Source organism: Erinaceus europaeus, chromosome 14 (genome assembly GCF_950295315.1).
Source record: "Erinaceus europaeus chromosome 14, mEriEur2.1, whole genome shotgun sequence".
Taxonomy (NCBI): Eukaryota; Metazoa; Chordata; class Mammalia; order Eulipotyphla; family Erinaceidae; genus Erinaceus; species Erinaceus europaeus.
In genome coordinates this window covers 55,557,036-55,578,591 of record NC_080175.1, presented here as the reverse complement: position 1 = coordinate 55,578,591, position 21,556 = coordinate 55,557,036, and the positions used below count along the sequence as shown (strand labels likewise).

Here is a 21,556-nt window from a genome sequence, read left to right as displayed (position 1 = left end):
CACCACTCGCTCAAGTCTTTCTTCACAAGGAGACCCCTCAAAGAATGGGAGAAGATCTTCTCGTGTCATACATCAGACAAGAGATTAATAACAAAAATATACAAAGAGCTCAACAAAATTAGCACCAAAAAAGCAAATGACCTCATCCAAAAATGGGCAGAGGATATGAACAAAACGTTCACTACGGAAGAGATCCAAAAGGCTAACAAACACATAAGAACTTGCTTCAGGTTGCAGATTGTCAGAGAAATGCAAATTAAGACAACATTGAGATACCACCTCACTCCTGTGAGTATGGCATACATGAAAAAGGACAGCAACAACAAATGCAGGAGAGGCTGTGGGGACAGAAGAACCCTTCTGCACTGCTGGTGGGAATGTAAACTGGAGAACTCTCACAAGGCTAGACATGGACCTACCATATGACCCAGTAATTCCCCTCTTGCGGATATACCTCAAGGACTCCATAACACCCAACCCAAAACATATTTGTATACCTATGTTCATAGCAGCACAATTCATAAATAGCTAAAACCTGGAAGCAACCCAGGTGCTCAACAACAGATGACTGGCTGAGAAAGCTGTGATGTATATACACACAATGGAATACTAATGCAACTATTAAGAACAATGAATCCACCTTCTCTGACCCATCCTGGACAGAGCTAGGAGAACTTATGTTAAGTGAGCTAAGTCAGAAAGATAAAGATGAGTATGGGATGATCCCACTCATCAACAGAAGCTGAGAAAGAAGAACAGAAAGGGAAACTAAAAGCAGGATTTGACTAAATCTGGAGTAGGGCACCAAAGAAAAAACCCTGTAGTGAGGGTGAATATTCGGCTTCCTGGGGCGGCGGGGTGAGGTGGGGTGGTGGGGGATGGGATGGTACACAGTCTTTTGGTGGTGGGAATGGTGTTTATGTACACTTCTATTAATTTGTAGCCATATAAATCTCTATTTAATTAATATGAGAGGGGAAAAATTGATTGTATGTCTCAAACTTTTTAAAGCACAGACTGAGTCTTCTTAATACATTGGCTGAGTCTTTGATATGTTGACTCTCTCAAAAGCCTAGACCAGGGAGAACAGAGGCAACCGGTGGCACAGCTATATAAAAATAATGTTAAAGGCGTAGATTATGGTGATGTTGGATATTATACAGCAAATCCCAACAAAAGTATTTTTCAAAGTTAACCTAATTACCAAACAATGTGATTATAACAATAACTATCTATTGTCTTACTGAACCCTAAGATAGCAGGAACCTCACATTTCCACTATAGAGCCTATATTTCCTGGAACCTTATGGTGGGGAGCACTTTCCTGCACGCTTCTCTTAATTCATACCAAATAATGCATCCGCTGACCCCAACCTAATCAAAGCAATGAGTGCCACCTCAGCATGCTTCACTTCAGACTGTGTCCAGAGACTTCAGGTGTGGAATGACAACCCTTCAGCTTCATTACTTGGGTGAGACCTTTCCTTTCATAGTATTCTCTAATTCCATTCCAGGCGGTTCACTTCCTAACAAAGTCCCCAAACCTAGATATAGACCAGGTCCCATGAGATAGAGCATATGTCACACGTATACATAAACTAGGGCAAAATATATACCTGAAAGCAAAAGTACACAATAGTCTGCAGTGAGTATCCCCCAACACTTCATCTGCACTATTCCAGCCTTCAGGTCCATAATGGTTCAACAATTTGTTTGGCTTTGTATGTTAACTCTCTTCAGCCACCAGGTTCCAAATGCCAGCATGATGCCGATCAGACTTCCCTGGACAGACGACCTCACCAATGTGTCCTGGAGCTCCATTTCTCCAGAGCCCCACTCTACTAGGGAAAGAGAGAGGCAGGCTGGGAGTATGGATTGACCAGTCAATGCCCATGTTCAGCGGGGAAGCAATTACAGAAGCCAGACCTTCCACCTTCTGCATCCCACAATGATCTTGGTTCCATACTCCCAGAGGGATAAAGAATAGGAAAGCTATCAGAGAAGGGGATTGGATACAAAATTCTAGTGGTGGAAATTGTGTGGAGTTGTACCCCTCTAGTCCTATGGTTTTGTTAATGTCTCCTTTTTAAATAAATAAACTAATTTAAAAGAAAAGAAAAACAAAAAAGAAAATCCATGCTCACATGAGCTTCATTCTGGCATGGATGACAGTATTATTGACCACAAATTCAGTGTTAGTGAAATCAAAATGTTTTCCAAGAGAAACAGACATTTAAGAAAATGATGTATTGGTCAACTGATAAAACTGTTGTGGTTAGAGGCTGACAGAATCTAGAGACTATTTTCTTTTGGAGCCATTGTTCAGTACCTGTAATTTAGTGGTTTCAAATACTTTGTAGAACATACATTCCAGGATTACAGAATTCAAATGTATATGTATTTATTTATTTTTTAATTTTTATTAGTAATTTAATAGTGAGTAATAAGACTGTAAGATAAGTGGGGCACAATTCCATACAGCATCCACCACCAGAGTTCCGTGTCCCTTGCTCTCCATTGGAAGCTTCCCTATTCTTTATCCCTCTGGAAGTATGAACCAAAATTTTTTACAGGGTTCAGAAGGTGGGAGATTTGGCTTCTGTAATTGCTCTTCCACTAGACATGGCCATTGGTAGGTGGTTCCATACTCTCAGCCTGTCTTTATCTTTCCCTAGTGGGGTATGATTCTGGAGGGGTGAGGTTCCAGGACACACTGTCTGCACAGGGAATTCAGTATAGCATCCTGGTAGTATCTTCAACTTGGTGGCTGAAAGGTGGTAAAATAGAACAAAGTGTTTAATAAATAGGACCCCAAAGGTAAGACTAGAGCAGATGAAACTAGGGGTCTTCATGTGGAAGAAGCTAGGAAGTCTATTTTAGGTATGTTCTAAAGGGCCCATAAGTTCAGTAATTTTTGCCTGAGCCTGATAGCTAATATGAAGATGGACTAAAAATCTTGTCTGTGTAGATGATGTCAGACTTTATAATAGGGTCAGAAAGTTGGATTAGGGCAGAAAGTAGCTCCCAAATATGAGGAAATTATATAAATACCACTAACTGTTTACCCCAATGATCTGACCTAGGACCCATGTTTATTCATATTTAGTACTAGAGCCTGTGTGATCTCTGAATCCCTGTCAGTCTGTGTTCATAGTTTATGGTCACAGCTAGGAACATTCTAGTCTGCACTCATTTCAGGACCAGTTTTCTTTGAGTTGCAGAGAAGGCTGGTCCAGTCTCCTTTCAGAGTGGAGCAGTCCCTACCATTGTTGCTCTATGTTGAAGGCAAGGTCCTGGAGAGGCCCACAAGAGGACTTATGATGATGTTCCTGATGGAAGTGGCCAGCGATGGTGGAGAGAGGGATGTATTAGAGGTCTAGGCCCATCATATCTATGTGGGAATCCAAGCATTTCACTTGATTATTATAGTAGATGTTGTCATAGGGGACACTAATTGTCTTTTAGTTAATATCTATATTCTTTTGCCAGTATATGCCTTGACAAATTGTATGAAGTATTTCTTCTAAAGATTATCAAGGGGGGTGACATTAATGTTGTTGCTGTCAGAAGACATTAGGAGATATCTCTTCATTTTATTTTGTGTAGTCAATTGTGTAGATAAAGTGATTAAGGGATGTAAAGTAGGGGCGAAGGGAAGGGAAGAGTAAATATTTGATTAGACACTTCATGATGCCTTCTTTGGGTCTTTCTACTTGCTTGCTGAGCTTATCAAGTCTAATGTTTATTCTAAGGTATATATTTTCCCTTAATTTATGTGCACATTCACCCTGTCCTCTATGCTCTGGTCTATATCTAGGGCCTTTAACTTTGTTATGGAATGTGCCATTCCAAATAGAACTAGGGAGTCCCATGTGTTAGGAAAAGTCTCACCAGAGTATTGGAGCTGGAGGATTGACTTTTCAGGCTCGGTATCTCTGGATACACTTCAGAGTGAAATGTGGCATGGTGGCCTTGGCTGCACTGATTTAGCTGAGGTCAGCTAAGGCGGTATTACAGGGTAGAGAATCAAGAGGAGAAGCATTAAGAAATACAAACAAAGTCCCAGACACTCCAGGACTGGGGGAAATACTAATTTTAATGAGAATGGGGAAGGTTCCTTGCAGTCTTGGAGTTTAAAAAGGCAGCACATGTATTAATTACTTATTTGTGCATCCATTCTGCTTTATTGGAGGGGTTAATGTTTTTTTTTTATAATTTTTCCCTTTATTAGAGGATTAATGGTTTACATTCGACAGTAAATATAATAATTTGTACATGCATAACATTTCTCAGTTTTCCAGATAACAACACAACCCCCACTAGGTATCGAATCACTCTTGATATCTCAAAGAAGTTCAGTATTATGAAAAAGTAAGTTGCTCTTGGACCTAGCCTCCCTATTGTGTGATGTCCAGGCCATATGAAGACACTACGTGCAAGCATTTCAACTAACTTTCCAGGCTAAACTCCCAGCCAACATCAACTGATATTCATACAAAGGAGCCGTCTTAGATGTCCAGCTCTGCTGAGTTCCCAGATGACTCCAACCACTGCTCACTGGACTACAAATGCATACAACTCTTAAGTGAGAAACCACCACCCCAGTCAAGTAAATGGAGAAAAACAAAAAACGACAGTCTAGTTTTAAATCATGCTTTAGAATGATTTGTTAAGCAACTGTAGGTAAATGGAAAAGTAACCAATATATTTTTTATAAAATCCATCCTTAATTATTTCTAACTGCATTAACAGCTCATACTTAATGCATAATAATAATAATAATAATAATAATAATAATAATGTCTGTTTTTAACCCAAAACACAGAGTACAAGGCATTCGGCACTTAGGCCAATGAAGTCCCAAGTCTGACGCCTAGAAACCCATGTGCAGAGTGATGCCTCTCTAATAAATTTGTTGGATAGTATGCCAGCTCCCCCTGGCTTCTGCTTAACCATATGCCTATATAGGGATAGATTTAATCCCATTCAAAGCTTTGGTCTATTTACATAAGTCACTTTTACATTTACATAAAGCACCACACTCCCTCCAGGGCATTGGTGGTTTAGTGGTAGAATTCTCACCTGCTCCACCCCCTCTCCTTGTCACACCCTGATCCTCTCCTTGTCACACCCTGATCTTCCACCAGTCACTTTTTGCTCCACCCTCTCTATGTCACATCCTGTTTCCACCCTACTAGGAGAGTATAAAAACAGCTGCTCTTCTGATTAAAGACACTTGGAAATTGCTTTCCGGCTCCGAGAGTTCCAGAGTGTATCTCCTGTGAAGTTAGTGCGGCAGGAGTTCCTGATCCTCTCCCACACAGCAGCCTAGATCGGCTCCAGTTGAGTTCTCTCCAACCCAGAGAGCACTAGCTCAGGAAGAAGCACCCTCAGGCTATCCCGGCATAAATTAATCTTTTTCCAAGAAGAACAGAGTTGATATAACTTAGGCATGACTGTCAGATCCTTCCTGGGTACACTTAGAAAAAAAAATTCTTTTTTAAAAAATTTATTTCTTTATTGGGGAATTAATGTTATACATTCAACAGTAAATACAATAGTTTGTACATGCATAACATTCCCCAGTTTCCCATTTAACAATACAACCCCCACTATGTCATTTATCATCCTTCATGGACCTGTATTCTCCCCACCCACCCACCCCAGAGTCTTTTACTTGGGGGCAATATGCCAATTCCATTTCAGGTTCTACTTGTGTTTTCTTTTCTGATCTTGTTTTTCAACTTCTGCCTGAGAGTGAGATCATCCCATATTCATCCTTCTGTTTCTGACTTATTTCACTCAACATGATTTTTTTCAAGGTCCATCCAAGATCAGCTGAAAACGATGAAGTCACCATTTTTTACAGCTGAGTAGTATTCCATTGTGTATATATACCACAACTTGCTCAGCCACTCATCTGTTGTTGGACACCTGGGTTGCTTCCAGGTTTTGGTTATTACAAATTGTGCTGCCAAGAACATATGTGTACACAGATCTTTTTGGATGGGTGTGATGGGTTCCTTAGGATATATCCCCTGGAGAGGAATTGCAGGGTCATAGAGTAGATCCATTTCTAGTCTTCTGAGAGTTCTCCAGACTGTTCTCCACAGAGGTTGGACCAATTTACATTCCCACCAGCAGTGCAGGAGGGTTCCTTTGATCCCACACCAGGAGGGGTTAATGTTTTACAGTACAGTTACTGACAGATACAACCTCTAATCTTTCATTTTATGAGTGTCTCTTAGACATCTATAGTAGGTGTCTGCAAGACACTCTCCCAACTTATGTACTTTTCTACTGACATGCATTTGAACCCCAGGACTCATCCAACCCATCCCTTTCCCTCCATCCCAACAGTCCTTTGCTTTGGCACAATTCTTTCTTTCAAAGACCCATTTTATTTTTTTATTTTTTTTTAATAATTTATTTCTTTATTGGGGAATTGATGTTTTACATTCAACAATAAATACAATAGTTTGTACATGCATAACATTCCCCAGATTCCCATTTAACAATACAACCCCCACTATGTCATTCATCATCTTTCATGGACCTGTATTCTCCCCACCCACCCACCCACCCCAGAGTCTTTTAGTTTGGTGTAATACTCCAATTCCATTTCAGGTTCGACTTGTGTTTTCTTTTCTAATCTTGTTTTTCAACTTCGGCCTGAGAGTGAGATCATCCCGTATTCATCCTTCAGTTTCTGACTTATTTCACTCAACATGATTTTTTCAAGGTCCATCCAAGATCGGCTGAAAACGGTGAAGTCACCATTTTTTACAGCTGAGTAGTATTCCATTGTGTACATATACCACAACTTGCTCAGCCATTCATCTGTTGTTGGACACCTGGGTTGCTTCCAGGTTTTGGCTATTACAAATTGTGCTGCCAAGAACATATGTGTACACAGATCTTTTTGGATGCATGTGTTGGGTTCCTTAGGATATATCCCCAGGAGGGGAATTGCAGGGTCATAAGGTAGGTCCATTTCTAGCCTTCTGAGAGTTATCCAGACTGTTCTCCACAGAGGTTGGACCAATTGACATTCCCACCAGCAGTGCAGGAGGGTTCCTTTGACCCCACACCCTTTCCAGCATTTGCTGCTGTTACCTTTTCTGATGTATGACATTCTCAGGAGTGAAGTGATATCTCATTGTTGTCTTGATTTGCATTTCTCTGACAATCAGACTTGGAGCATTTTTTCATGTGTTTCTCAGCCTTTTGGATCTCTTCTGTGGTGAATATTCTGTCCAAGTCCTCCCCCCATTTTTGGATGGGGTTATTTGTTGTCTTGTTGTTGAGTCTGGCAAGCTCTTTATATATGTTGGTTATTAAACTCTTATCTGATGTATGGCATGTAAAGATCTTCTCCCATTCTGTGAGGGGTCTCTTGATTTGGGTAATGGTTTCTTTTGCTGTGAAGAAGCTTTTTAATTTGATGTAGTCCCATAGGTTTATACTTGCCTTAGTCTTCCTTGTAATTGGATTCGTTTCATTGAAAATGTCTTTAAAATTTATGCGGAAAAACTTCTGCCAATATTTTCCTCTAAGTATCTGATAGTTTCTGGTCTAACATCCAAGTCCTTGATCCACTTGGAATTTACTTTTGTATTTGGTGAAATACAGTGATTCAGTTTCATTCTTCTGCATGTTTCAACCCATTGTTTCCAACACCATTTGTTGAAGAGACTCTGCTTTCCCCATGTAATAGTCTGGGCCCCTTTGTCCAAGATTAGATGTCCATAGGTGTGGGGCCTCATTTCTGGGCTCTCAATTCTATTCCACTGGTCAGTGTGTCTGTTCATGTTCCAGTACCAAGCAGTTTTGATGACAATGGCCCTATAATACAGTTTGAGATCTGGGAGTGTGATGCCTCCAGTTCTGTTATTTTTTTCTCAAGTTTATTTTGGCAATTCTAGGTCTTTTCTGGTTCCAGATAAACATTTGTAGCATTTTTTCTGTTCTCCTAAAAAATGTGCTTGGGATCTTGATGGGGATAGCATTAAATTTGTAGATGGCTCTGGGTAATATATTCATTTTGATGATGTTAATTCTTCCAACCTATGAACATGGAATATCTTTCCACTTCTTTGTGTCTTTTTCAATTTCTTTGAGTAGTGACTCATAATTTTCAGTATACAAGTCTTTCACTTCCTTGGTTAGGTTTACTCCTAGATATTTTATTGTTTTTGTTGCTATAGAAAAAGGAACTGATATCTGGATTTCAATTTCTTCTAACTTAGTGTTTGCATAGAGGAATGCCACTGACTTTTGAATGTTAATTTTATAGCCTGACACATTACTATATTGCCTGATGATTTCCAAAAGCTTCTTGCTGTATTCCTTAGGTTTTTCCATGTATACTATCATGTCATCTGCAAATAAGGAGAGTTTGACTTCTTCTCTTCCAATCTGTATGCCTTTAATTCCTTGCTCCTGCCTGATTGCTATGGCAAGAACTTCCAACACTATGTTGAATAGTAATGGTGATAGTGGGCAGCCCTGTCTAGTACCTGATCTGAGGGGAAATGCTTCCAGTTTTTCACCATTGAGTATGATGTTGGCTGTAGGTTTGCTATATATAGACTCCACTATCTTCAGGAATTTTCCATCTATTCCCATTTTTTGTCGTGTTTTGATCATAAAGGGATGTTGTATTTTGTCAAAGGCTTTCTCTGCATCTATTGATATGACCATGTGGTTTTGGGTCTTGCTTTTGTTGATGTGGTGGATCACATTGATTGATTTACGTATATTAAACCAACCTTGCATGCCTGGGATAAACCCCACTTGGTCATGATGAACAATCTTTTTGATATACTGCTGTATCCGGTTGGCTAGAATTGTGTTCAATATTTTCGCATCTATGTTCATCAGAGATATTGGTCTGTAGTTCTCTTTTTTGGTTGTGTCCCTGTCTGCTTTTGGTATCAGGGTGATGTTGGCTTCATAGAAGCTGGCAGGGAGTATTCCAGTGTCTTCAATCTTCTGGAAGACTTTTAAAAGTAGAGGTATTAGTTCTTCTTTGAAAGTTTTGTAGAATTCATTTGTAAAACCATCTGGTCCAGGACTTTTATTTTTGGGAAGATTTTTGATAACTGTTTCAATTTCATTAGCTGTGATGGGCCCAAAGACCCATTTTATGTATTGCATATGAGAGACAGAGTTTCACATGAGGCAAGATGACTGAGAGACAAAGAAGAGAGAGAGATAGAAAGATTGGAACATTATCCTGGTGCACAAAATACTGGTTATAGTTTTGAGAACCTCAGGCATGGAAGTCCAGTACACTGTCTGCTGAGTCATCTCCCCAGCCACCAAATGCATACTATTCTACTGTCCTTTGTCATGATGCATATGTGGGAGTTTTTTACTTGTAGATTACAGTTTCACTGCAGCACAACATAACTGGCTATACTAGGGTATTCAGAAATTCACCCATTTTTCTATAAACCACTGTATTTGTTTCTTATTATTGCTGCAACAAATTGCTGCAAACTTTCCCATTTAAAAGCCACATCCAAAAGATTACTTCAAGGAATCATTTCTATAGCTCCTTAAAACCTACATTTAAGAATGGTTCAGTTCTAGTGATAAGAAGTCAGAATGGGGCTTACAGGGTGACATCAATGTCTTGTCTTGCCTTCCTTCTGGAGACTCAAGGGAAGAAATGTTTTTCTTTAAAAAAATGTTTTTCTTTAAAAATAATATATATATTTAAAAAATATATCTTATTGGGATCTGGGCGGTAGTTCAGCGAGTTAAGCACACGTGGTGCAAAGTGCAAGGATGTGTGTAAAGATCCCAGTTCCAGCCCCTGGCTCTCCACCTGTAGGGGTGTTGCTTCACAAGTGGTGAAGCAGGCTGCAGGTGTCTATCTTTCTCTCCCCCTTCTGTCTTCTCCTCCTCTCTCGATTTCTACCTGTCCTATCAAACAATGACATCAATAACAACAACAATAATAACTACACCAATAAAAAAAGAAACAAGGGCAACAAAAAGGAATAAATAAATATTAAAAATATATTTAAAAATTATCTTTATTTATTTATTGGACAGAGACATCCAGAAATTGAGAGGGTGGGAGGAAATAGAGAGGAAGAGAGAAAAAGAGACACCTGCAGCACTGCTTTACCACTTGCAAAGCTTCCCTCCTGCAGGTGGAGACTGGAGGCTTGAACCCCGATCCTGTGCATATGTGTAACATATGTACACCACCACCTGTCCCCTGGGAAGAAATATTTACTTGCTGTGTCTTTTAAAAAATTGCCCAAGCAGTTCAGTTGTAGCACTTTTACTGTTCTCTTGTTTTCCTTCCCACGTGTAGCCTCCAGAGTCACAGAAAAGCATTTGCATGTCCAGAGAAGAATTTGCCCAGAGGATGATAGAGATTGTTGGTTGGGGCACAACAGAGGAATACAGGGAGCTCTTTGACAAAGTGGATGTGGCCCATGATGGTGTCATTACCTGGGACAAGCTGACCACCTTCATGCTATTAGTACTTTCTGAGAGAGATGAACAGACAAGAGCAACAGTGGTTCCCCAGTGGGATGACTTTGAGCTCCTTCCAGCGAAGCACAAGGACACTGTTCAAAAAGTCACATTCCTAAAAAGCTCCAGCCGGTATCTGACCATCAGCAAGGAAGGCTTGTTGGGCATCTGGGGAGAGAATCTCAAGCTGCAAGAAACACTCCCTATCACTTCAGATGCCACCAAACTAAAACACCTGTGGGTGACCAGCATGGTGTCTCTGGAAAATGTAAATAAGGTAAACATTTCATACAAATAGATGTACTGCTTGTGCAAAGTACAGTTCTAGCTGCACTGATGGAGTAGAGCCTTGATCAATATCAAATGGAGCAGTAGCTGTAACAGACACCGTATTATCACCTGTGCTTCTCACCGGGTATGGACTGAATGCAGGTATGGCCCAGTGAGTGATAAAATTTCCCTACTTAGTTTTGTGGGTGCCTATAAATGCCACTGCTAATAATGACTCAGATTCTTGGCTGTGTCCCAAGAGTGGCCAATCTACATCACTAGCTGACTAGTCTATTTGACTTTATGGTTTGCAAGAGGATTCCACACCACTATGCAGAGCCCAAAGCTGTAAAGGCACAGGATATTACTCACTGCAGTTAGAGGGAGAATCTTCCCTGGGTCTCACCACTGCTATTAGCTTCCACTTTTTGTTTCTAAGACGTACGATCCATCTACTCCAGACAGTTCATAGTTATCCATGTAAGCAAGATACTATAAGGAGAATCAATACAATAATCTATAATTTCTTAGCATCATCAAATATCCAGCCACGTGTGTATTTTTCTGTCTTTATTATTTTTTTTTGATGGAGGATGAGAGACAGAGAAGAGATAGATATGAAAAAGAGAGGGGGAGACAGAGAGAAGGAAGGACACATGTGGAACTATCCTACCACGTGTGAAGCTTCTTCTCTCCATACATGTAGTCTGTGGCCTTGAATCTAGGTCCTCACACAAGACAGTGTGTACACTCTAGTATGTGCATATCCATCCTCGTGAGCACTTGTGAGCTTAGCCCCCCCCCCCCACCTAATTTTTAACTGGGGGATTAATGGGTAAGCTTTTTTTTTTTTCACTTCTAGGTTGATAATAATGTTTTACACTTTTCATTTCTGTTTTTCAGCCATGTATATTTTTCTCCCTTATTTATCACCTCTGGTAGTCTAACCAAAGTCCTGTTAATTTTATCTATAGTTTGTTTGCTCCTTTGAAAGCAGCTTTTAGGATTGTGTCTGGCTGGGAAAGCCTGCCTACAGAGTTCTTAGTAAATTGATTTCTGGGAGAGTTTCTTTGTGCTTTGTGAAACAAGCTTTTTAATCTTTTTGGTATGCCCAATGCTAAAGCTTTTTGTCTATCTTCTGGAATAATTCAGGTAGTCCTGTTGAGGTCAGAAATGACAGGAAGTGCCTAGTGGAGCACAGACAACACTGCTGCACCACACCAGAACACATGTCCCCCAAGGTGTGCTTGGGGAAAGGAAATTGCCCTATGGGAATGATAATAGGTGGGTGTGGGTGTGGCTTAGCAAGGAAATGAAGGTGGGGCTTGACTGTTTATAAACAAGACATGTTGGCCTCAGTGAACCGGCCAACATGAGAATAGAGGCTCTGCATAGCTCTCTCTCTCTCCCCCCCCTCTTTTCCCTCTTTTTCTCTCTTTGCCTAACATATCAATGTTCCCAGTTTTCCTGACTAAAATTTAGAATTCCTGAAAATCATGCTTTCTCTTCAATTCTTTGTTGGGATTATGTGTGGTGAAACTAAATTTGTGGGCAACAAACTTGGCCCATAATTCTCCCAATACAGCCTGTCATGGAGGGGAGAAGTTGATAGAAGTGTGATTTGGGGGTAGGGAAGAATTATGTTAAAATGTCTTTAATGGGAAACTTATTTTTTCTAGGCCAGAAACCAAAGTTAGAATACAGCCCATTTGTGAAGCCATGCTTTACTTCCCTAATGCTGTGAGCTGTGAGAGAGACTCCTCAGGGAGCAGTGTCTGCCTTGCTGCTAGGATTTGCATGTCTGCCTTGCATATTGATTTCCCCGCCCCCATCAAAAGTGCTTTCTGATTCTCTGTGTTGCTACCTTAGATAGCTGTGGCCTTTACAAGCAAAGAGATTTGCTTCTATGATCTGCTGTCCAAAGAAGAATTTCCTTGTCAATATAAACTCCAAGGCCTGAAAGGAACACCAGTTTGTATGGATTATTGGTATGACCCTCTTGATGCCAATGAGTCCATTCTGTCTTTTGGAGACATCACTGGGAAGGTAAGTCATGGGATGCTATGATTAAACACTATGGATTCTCTCACCAAATTGTGGCTTAAAATAGAAATCAAGAAACATGATCTCTTAATTTAATCCCATTACACATTATAAGGCTACACATATTGGACATAGCAAAGATGGGATATGTCAGAGCTCCTCCTCTTGCTTATAAGAAAACTACTCTTTGGGGGCTGGGCGGTGGAGAAGATGGTTAAGCGCACATAGTACCAAGCCCAAGGACCTGGGTTTAAACACTTACTCCCAACCTGCAGGGGGGAGATTTCAAGAGTGGTGAAGCAGGTCTGCAGGTGTCTGTCTCTCCCTCCCTCTCTATCTCCCTATTCTCTCAATTTCTCTTTGTCCTATCTAATAAAAAAAAGTTAGAAAGAAAAAAATAAAACACAAAGCAGAACTGCATTTGGTGTATTGCACCAAAGTGAAAGGCACTGGGGATGGTGGTGGAGAGTGTTCAGGTCCTGGAACATAATGACAGAGGAGGACCTAAAGGGGGTTGAATTGCTTTGTGGAAAACTGAGAAATGTGACACATGTACAAACTACTATATTTTAGTATTGACTGTAAACCATTAGTTTCCCCAATAAAGAAAAAAAAGAATTTAGTTGTGGGGACCAGGCAGTAACATACCTGGTAGAGTGTACATCTTGCTACATGTAAGGACCCAGGTTAAAACCCCAGGTCCTCACTTGTAGGGGTGGGGGAGAGGCTTCACAAGTGCTGGAGCAATGCTGCAGGTGTCTCTTTACTTTTACACTTCTACCTTTCCCTGCCATCTCAATTTCTCTGTTTTTATCAAAAAAAAAAAGAAGAAGAAGAAGAAGAAGAAGAAAAACAAAAAAGGCCACTAGTAGTGGTGGATTTGTGGTGCAGATACTGAGCCCCAGCAGTAACCCTGGTGGCAATAAATTAAAAAATAAAATATAAATAAATAAAGAATAAGGAATTTGTCTATGAACTCTGAAGTGTTCTAATTTGTACAATCTCTTTATATCTGTGGAAACTTTGCATGTTTATTCTTTTTCATAAGTATTTTTTGCTTAAAAGCAAATAATAAAGTACTTTTGTTAAGTCAGTCTTTTTCTACAACGCCTGCACTCTTCAAATAATACTGACTGAATTCCTATTAAGTAACTTATCCTTGTTAACCATAAGGCACATAGGGTTTTCTTACAAGAATCATTATACTTTTGCTTGTTTTTCTCCCAATGTCTCTCTCCAGGTTCAAGCCATTGTTTTCACAGCTGCCTTGATTTCCCTCTTTGAGCGTCCTGTTGTCAATACCTGTGGAGATGAAGAGGCAACTGTTTCTATTAACTGGATGGAAGTGCTTGCTGGGCATCACAGGTGCTGCTATACATTAGAGCACAGGCTTCACCATGGAGACTGGGTGAGGCAAGGTACTGAGCTCCAGCAGTAATGATGAGAACTTCTACCTTCATAGCCTTTGATGAGAATGTTTCATCTAAAGGGCTCAAGTCTAGAAGCCAATAATTGGCTCTCTGGAGCTAGACTCTGCTATCCCCTGCACACAGGCAGAAATTATGTCTTCACTTTCTTTCCTTCCAAAAGTATTACACATATAATTAATTTAGGTGACCTGTGCACTCAGGAGCTCTCAAGAGAAGGGAGGAAATGATCACAGAATCCATTTACCTCCAGTACAACTCTGACCCCCAGCTAATCTCATCTGGTTGCATTCTATGCTGCTTCATAAAAGAATTTGACAAGCTCCCTCAAAAGCACTCTTTTGTTTCTTTTAGAGTCTCATGGCAAGAGCTCTAGTCTGATTGAAAAAAATGGAATCTTAATTTTTTTTAGTTCTGCATTATCCCTTTGTCCTTCTTCCACTTCCTCCTTTCTTTCCTTCTCCTTATTCTTCCTGATATATTGACTAAGTAAGTTCCTTTGACCTTGAGTGATTAGCAGTTGCTTGTATGGTCGAATTATGTTATGAACCACCAGAGTTATCTTAAAGCCTTGTCAGTTGGTTGATTTGAAATATACCTCTTTAGGGAGTCGGGCGGTAGTGCAGTGGGTTAAGTGCATGTGGCGCAAAGCGCAAGGACCAACGTTAGGATCCCAGTTCGAGCTTCCCAGCTCTCCACCTGCAGGGGAGTCGCTTCACAGGCGGTGAAGCAGGTCTGCAGGTGTCTGTCTTTCTCTCCTCTTCTCTGTCTTCCCCTCCTCTCTCCATTTCTCTCTGTCCTATCCAACAACAATGACATCAATAATAACTACAACAATAAAACAAGGGCAACAAAAAAGGGAATAAATAAATACAAAAAAAAGAAATATACCTCTTTAAAAATAAATATTTTAGTAAGGCTGGGCAGTGGTACATCCAGTTTAGTGCACACAGTACTTAAGTCCAAGACAAGGATCTGGGTTTGAGCCCCCACTCCCCACAGCAGTGAAACATGTCTGCTGGTGTCTCTCTTTTTCTCTCCCTCTCTATCTCCCCCTCCTCTCTCCATTTCTCTGTCCTATCCAATAAAGTGGAAAAAATGGTCACCAGGACCAGGGGATTCATAGCGCCGGCACTGAGCCCTAGCAATAACCCTGGAGGCAAAAAAAGAAAAAAAAGAAAACACACATTTTGCATCTGATGATTAGAAATCTAACTGCGCTGTGTAATGCTTGCCCTGTTGATAACTGTTGGTCCAGACATAAAGGTCTACCATAAATTTCTCAGTTTTGAATTGTTACGTAAAAGGAATGGAAATTAGCAATTTCATTGACGGTCTAAAAGGATCCAGCTGTTGGCTTTTATAGCCATCTCACTCTCCTGAATTTCAGAAGGTTAGTGCTAATTATTTAATGGAAGATCCACAGTAGTAACACTATGAAATGAACGATAAGCTTTGAGTATTTCTCTACATTATGAATAATGCCTTGTGTTTGCTATGATCCATTCTGTGCCTCCCAATCATTCTTTAACTCTGACATGATATTAAATGTGAGGAGAACAAATGATGGTTTTCTGGCATCCATTTTGTGTGACGGGCACAAAATTATACTCTGCTTTTGTGATATAGGAACAAGAACCACAGGACCAGAATTAAACTGAAGGGAAACATTGTGATTATTTCCAAACAAACAAGGTGTTTTAGAAACCCAAGAGTAGACTGAGTAATTAAATAATAGTTCTTGAAATTTACCTGTAGGAGACTTCCTGGAATTTGGTGTATCATTTGAGCCCCATGATATTAAGTTAGTATGCCAAAGTATGGGCAAGTAGACAATAGAACTCTTATCTTTTGAAAAGATTGGGGAAATAGCAAGTTTTAAAAGTTGACTTTGGTTCTAGGGAGACAGCATCATGGTTCTACAAAAGATTTTCATGTCTGAAACTCTGAGGTCCCAGGATCAATCCCTAGCACCACTGTAAGCCAGAACTGAGCAGTGCTCTGGTCTCTCTCTCGCTCATGTTTTTGTGTACCTCTCTCTCTCATTAAAATATAAAATATTTTATTTTTACAGGGCTGTTCGCTCCTATAGTTACTTGTAAGAAAAAAAGGGGGGCATGAGCAAAAGCATCCAGGTAGTGCTTGAAGGGTGGATAGGCAGAGGGAAGAGAAGAAAGAACAATTAAAATGAGTAGAGGTTCACAAGCAGGCATAATAATGATGGAGTGGGAGAGGCATGGACCAATGAGAGGCTGAGATGGAGGAAATAAAAATGAATAGCTCTAATAGGAACATATGGTAGAAAATATTGGCAACCAAAACGAAGTTCCTGTTTGATAGAAAATGAAACAGTTTTTGTTGAAGATTTCAGAGGGAACTTGAACTTCTCTGGTGCCAGAAACACTCAGAAAAGGTTTATTCAGTAGTGTTAGTATGGGCTGGAGAAAAAAGAAAAAATTGCAATCAAGAATTATATATATGTAGATTCTGCATAATGGTTATATAACGAGACTCTTATACCTGATGCTCCAAAGTCCCAAGTTCAGTCCCCTGCACCACCATAAGCCCGAGCTGGCTAAAAAAAAAAAAAAAAAAAGAATGAAAGTGATCATATCACTGAAGCTTTCATCAATGTATCAGGGCCTGGATTTGAACTTGGGTTGTACACATGGCAAAGCAATGCACTATCCAAGTAAGCAATTTTGTCAGCCCAGAACATAATATTCAAAAAAGGATTTATATTATTTATGGGGGAGGGGGAACCAGAGCATTACTCTGGCACATGCACCAGGGATCAAACTCAGGACATCATGCATGAATGTCCAACAGCTCATCCACTGTGATGCCTATCAGGCTACAGGACATAACTTTTAATCGGGAACAAAGAAAAATGAAAAAGCAAGAAGAGAAACATGCAGCCTTTTGGAGACATAAATCTTCATCATTTGAGGTCTGAGAATGCACAATGAGAAATCACTTCAGAACATTTCCCCCCAAGTGGTTTTCAGGTGAGAATTGTTCTATTTGCAGATCACAGATGAGCTGCTGCGTCCGGTGCTCACTCTCCCCAGATGGCCTTTCCAGTGTTGACTACCCTTGAACGATTCTTATTTTGAGACACTCCAGCTTCTGTCACCAGAATTGACTCTTTCTTGGCAGTACTGTTCTTGAAACTTCTTTCATCTTTTTCAGTCTCCTTATTTTCTCTCTTTGTTGTTCCAATTCAAATAGACTCTGCTTTGCATGATTTTTCAAGGTCTCTATTTGGGCGTTGCACTTAGTTCTTTAAAATCATCATGCTGCTTAGATATGAACCAATTTTACAAATTTCTATATGTCCATGAAAATTCTAGTCCTGCTGGGGGCTGGGCTGTAGTACATTTGGTTAAGTGCACATAGTACTAAGTGCAAAGGATCTGGGTTCAAGCCCCTGGCTCCCCATGTATAGGAGGGATGCCTCATAAGCAGCAAATCATCTCTATCTCCCTTTGCTATATCTCTCAGTTTCTCTCTGTCCTATGCAATAAAATGGGGAAAAATGGCCACCAGAAGCAGTGGATTTAAAGTTCTGGCACTGAGTTCCAGTGATAAATCTGGAGAAAAAAATCTTTACAAAAAAATTATTTTCCTGCTTATCACAAACCTCCTAATTGTAGAAGAAAAACTGGATGCTTCACAAGCATGTTTCTCTCTTCCCCTCTCTCTCTGTCTCTGTCTCTTTCACACACACACACACACACACACACACACACACACACACACACACACACGTGTACGTAATTTAATAGTGATTTACAATATTATAAGATCATAAGTGCATAGTTCTACACCCCTCCCACCACCAAAGTTCTGTACCCCACTCCCCAGTGATAACCACCATAGTTCTCCAAAGTCTTAGATATAGGTTAACTACATATACACATTAAGTTCATATGTTTCACTTCTTTTATTCTGCATATGGGTGAAATCTTCTAGTAGTTTTCCTTCCCTTCCTTACTTACTCTACTAAGCCTAAACGCCACCATTTCCATCCATTTAGTTCAAAAGAACACAATATTTAATTTCATAATTACGAGTAGTGCTCAATTGAATATATATCCCATGAATATTTTTATATTTATATTTATATTTATAAAACTCAAATGAGTGGTTTTTATCCATTGTTAAAGGCTTCCCCCCTTTACTTTGTCAAAGTATCCCTTATAGATTTTTTTGTTATTGTTATTATTTGCTTCTTAGATATTTTAAAATTTTAATCAGGAAAACGAAAAAGCATGTGTCAAAGATGCACATGGTCCATTTGAATAAAGATGGATAACCCATGTATTTATTTATTTATTATTAGTGGCTTAATATTGGTTTACAAGATTGTTAGATAATAGGGGTGTAATTCCATACCACCACCGGAGTTCTGTGTCCCATCTCCTCCATTGGAAACTTCCCTATTGCTTACCCCTCTGGGAGCGTGGGCCAAAATTCTTTATGGGGTGCAGAAGATGGAAGGTATGGCTTCTACAATTGCTTCTCTGTTGGACATGGACATTGGCAGGTGGATCCATACCTCCAACCTGTTTCTCTCTTTCCCTAGTGGGTTAGGACTCTGGGGAGAGGAGACTTCAGAATACATCTCTGCCCAGGGAAGTCAGGATAGAGTCATAGTAGCACCAGCAACTTGGTGGCTGAAATGCAGTAAGATGGACAGCAAGGTAAAATGTTTAATAACCAAGAACCATAAAGTAGGAATAGATCAGAGGAAAGTAAGGACCTTAGAGTAGAAGAAAGCTAGGAAGTATGTTTTAGGAATGTTCCTAGGAGCCTATGTCTTAATCTTTGCTTGATCTTGATAGCTAACATGAGGATGGGATAAAAATATTGTCTGGGAAGATGGTGTCAGTGTTGAGAACAGAACTAGAAAGCAGGATTAGGGCAGAGTGTAGCTCCTAAACATGAAGATATATGAATGTAAATAACTGTTTACCACAATGATCTAACTGGGAGCACATATCCATTTATATTTAGCACAGTCGCCTGTGTAACCTCTGAGTCCCTGTCAGACTGAGCTCACAGTCCATAGTTACAGCTGGGGAACATTCTAGGCTGCACTCATTTCAGGACCCAGCTTCCTCAGGTGGCAGGGTAGGATCATCCAGCTTCTCTTTGAGAGTGGTGCAGTCCCTACCATTGCTAGCCCATACCATAATGAGGGTTCAGACCTGAAGAAGCCCACAGAGGGCTTATGATGATGTTTCTGATGGAAAAGACTAGTGATGGTGGAGAAAGGGAAATATTAAAAGTCTGAGAGAAATAGATTTGCTTAGCTCATCCCATGTCTGTATTCTGCACTTACAGAGTGCAATATGTGAACTGATATTGGCTAAATGATACTGAAAAAAATCTTTGAGAAGACATATTCCAAAAGAAATCACTTTAAGTATTTGTATATATATTTTTAAACAAGGGACTAAAATAATTTGATTGGGGGTAAAGAAAAATATATTTACAAAGAATTCATACTTTAATATTTTATGAATGGATTTGATGAAAATGTATCTTCTCAGAAGAGAAGATATTTTAAATAAAATAAAAATTAAAAAGTACAGAAAAAAGAAGGGACTATATAAGATGAGCTCTGATTTAACTTTTAGATTTTTTTTTTAAATGTTATTGGCATTGAGACTTCACTGCTCTGGGTGGAATTTTTTCAAGTAGAAAAAGAGAGACAGAGACAGAGAAACAAAAGAAAAAAATCATAAAACCAAAACTTCCTCCAGGCTGGGTCACATGCATGACAGTGCAAACACTTTATCAAGATTAGCTATTTGGCCCTAAGTTTTCCATCTGAAACATAAGATCATCTGAAAGGTTAACTTATTTGTCCTAACCAATGAATGAGGGTCTTTGATAGCTCAGGTATTTCAATAGGAGAAGGAAGATTGATGTGTGAAAAGAGTGATGAGGAAGAAGGCATGGTATAAGCAAATATGGAATGATGGATATGGTAATTGCTATAGTTCTGCAAAGAAGCATCTGTCAGGATCAAGTAGCCAATGGTTGTTTTTGTTCACGTTTCTTCTTCTCCTTCTCCTTCTCTTTCTTCTTCTTCTTTTTCGTTTTTGCATTGCTAGTTATCACTGGGCCTGATACCTTTGTGACTCCATCTTTGCTGGAGGCTATTTCTTTGATAGAGGATGAAAAACAGAAAGATGATGGAGAAGAAATAAAGGGGAGAGACAGAGAGACAGGGAATCCTGAAGCAGTGCTCCTAAAACTTGCCACCTGCAGGTAGGAGCTGGGACTTGAACTCAGGTCCCTGCTTATAGTGCCACGTGTGACACTAGGACACCCCGATACTCTTTTTTTCTTTATAACCCACAGAATATGTATTGATGTTATTTCAAACCCCTTATCATATAGTTTTGCTGATTTTCTTCTCAGTGTAAGAAGTGTATTATATTCAATGGAGAAAGCAAGCATGTTAATATTGTTTCAGCAAAGCCAAGGATAAAATACTTGCAAAGCTAAAATGAGAATGGAAAACCCTAGTTTCGACACAATGGGATTAGCCTGCTTCTGGAAGATAAGGTTCAGACTTAGGTTTTAAAACTCTGAAGGAGAATAATGTGTTCATCTTGTCTGAGTGGTTCTCTGTCAGCTTTTAATGGAAAAGTAATTACATTCTCAAATGCTTGTACAGTAAGTACAGAGATTTTAGGCAGTGGTGGAAAGACAGACATGTCGTGCATCTCAGAGAATTTTCTCTCTCTCTTTTTTTTTTGGCCTCAGATAATTGCCTTCTTATACAGATAATACCACAGGAATCTCTGAATCTCTGAAAACCACTGGCTTGAAGAGTAGCTGTTAAAAGAGGAGGCACAAAATTGCCAATACTAAATAAAAACATTGCTTATTTTTCTTTGAAATTATGTTTGACCATGGAGATGGAGAAAGCACAATACAGCTTGAGCTGACAAAGAATTCATTAAGGGCTACCACTCATAAATGATGCAGTGCCAGAGATTTGAGAACCCAGGCCCTGGCTTCTTTTCTAAGCTAGCCTCCATCTTTGATTGCTGAGAGTCTGGGTTCTGTTGTGACCCAGGACTGAGTAATTCACCTGTGACACTAGAGAAGTGTCTGGAGACGGTAGCACACAGGATATCCCCTGATTCCCAATGCATTGTGTCAAATGTGCAATCCCAAACCAGAACAAGAATGAGGAACATCAGAGAGTATTTAAAAAAATTTCTTTTGATATTTATTTATTCATTTTCCCTTTTTGTTGCCTTTGTTGTTTTATTATTGTGGTTATTATTGTTGTT

The 21,556-nt window shown here is 39.7% G+C and overlaps 1 protein-coding gene across 2 annotated transcripts in view; it reads left to right on the top strand.

Moving 5' to 3' along the window:
- WDR49 (WD repeat domain 49) overlaps window positions 1-21,556 on the top strand; it is a 250,745-nt gene that overhangs the window by 45,628 nt on the left and 183,561 nt on the right. For both annotated transcript variants that reach the window (XM_060171907.1, XM_060171906.1), the window contains exons 2-4: window positions 10,334-10,774; window positions 12,637-12,813; window positions 14,051-14,228. In XM_060171907.1, coding sequence (XP_060027890.1) covers window positions 10,334-10,774; window positions 12,637-12,813; window positions 14,051-14,228 — 796 coding nt within the window. The remainder of the gene's footprint in view (window positions 1-10,333; window positions 10,775-12,636; window positions 12,814-14,050; window positions 14,229-21,556) is intronic.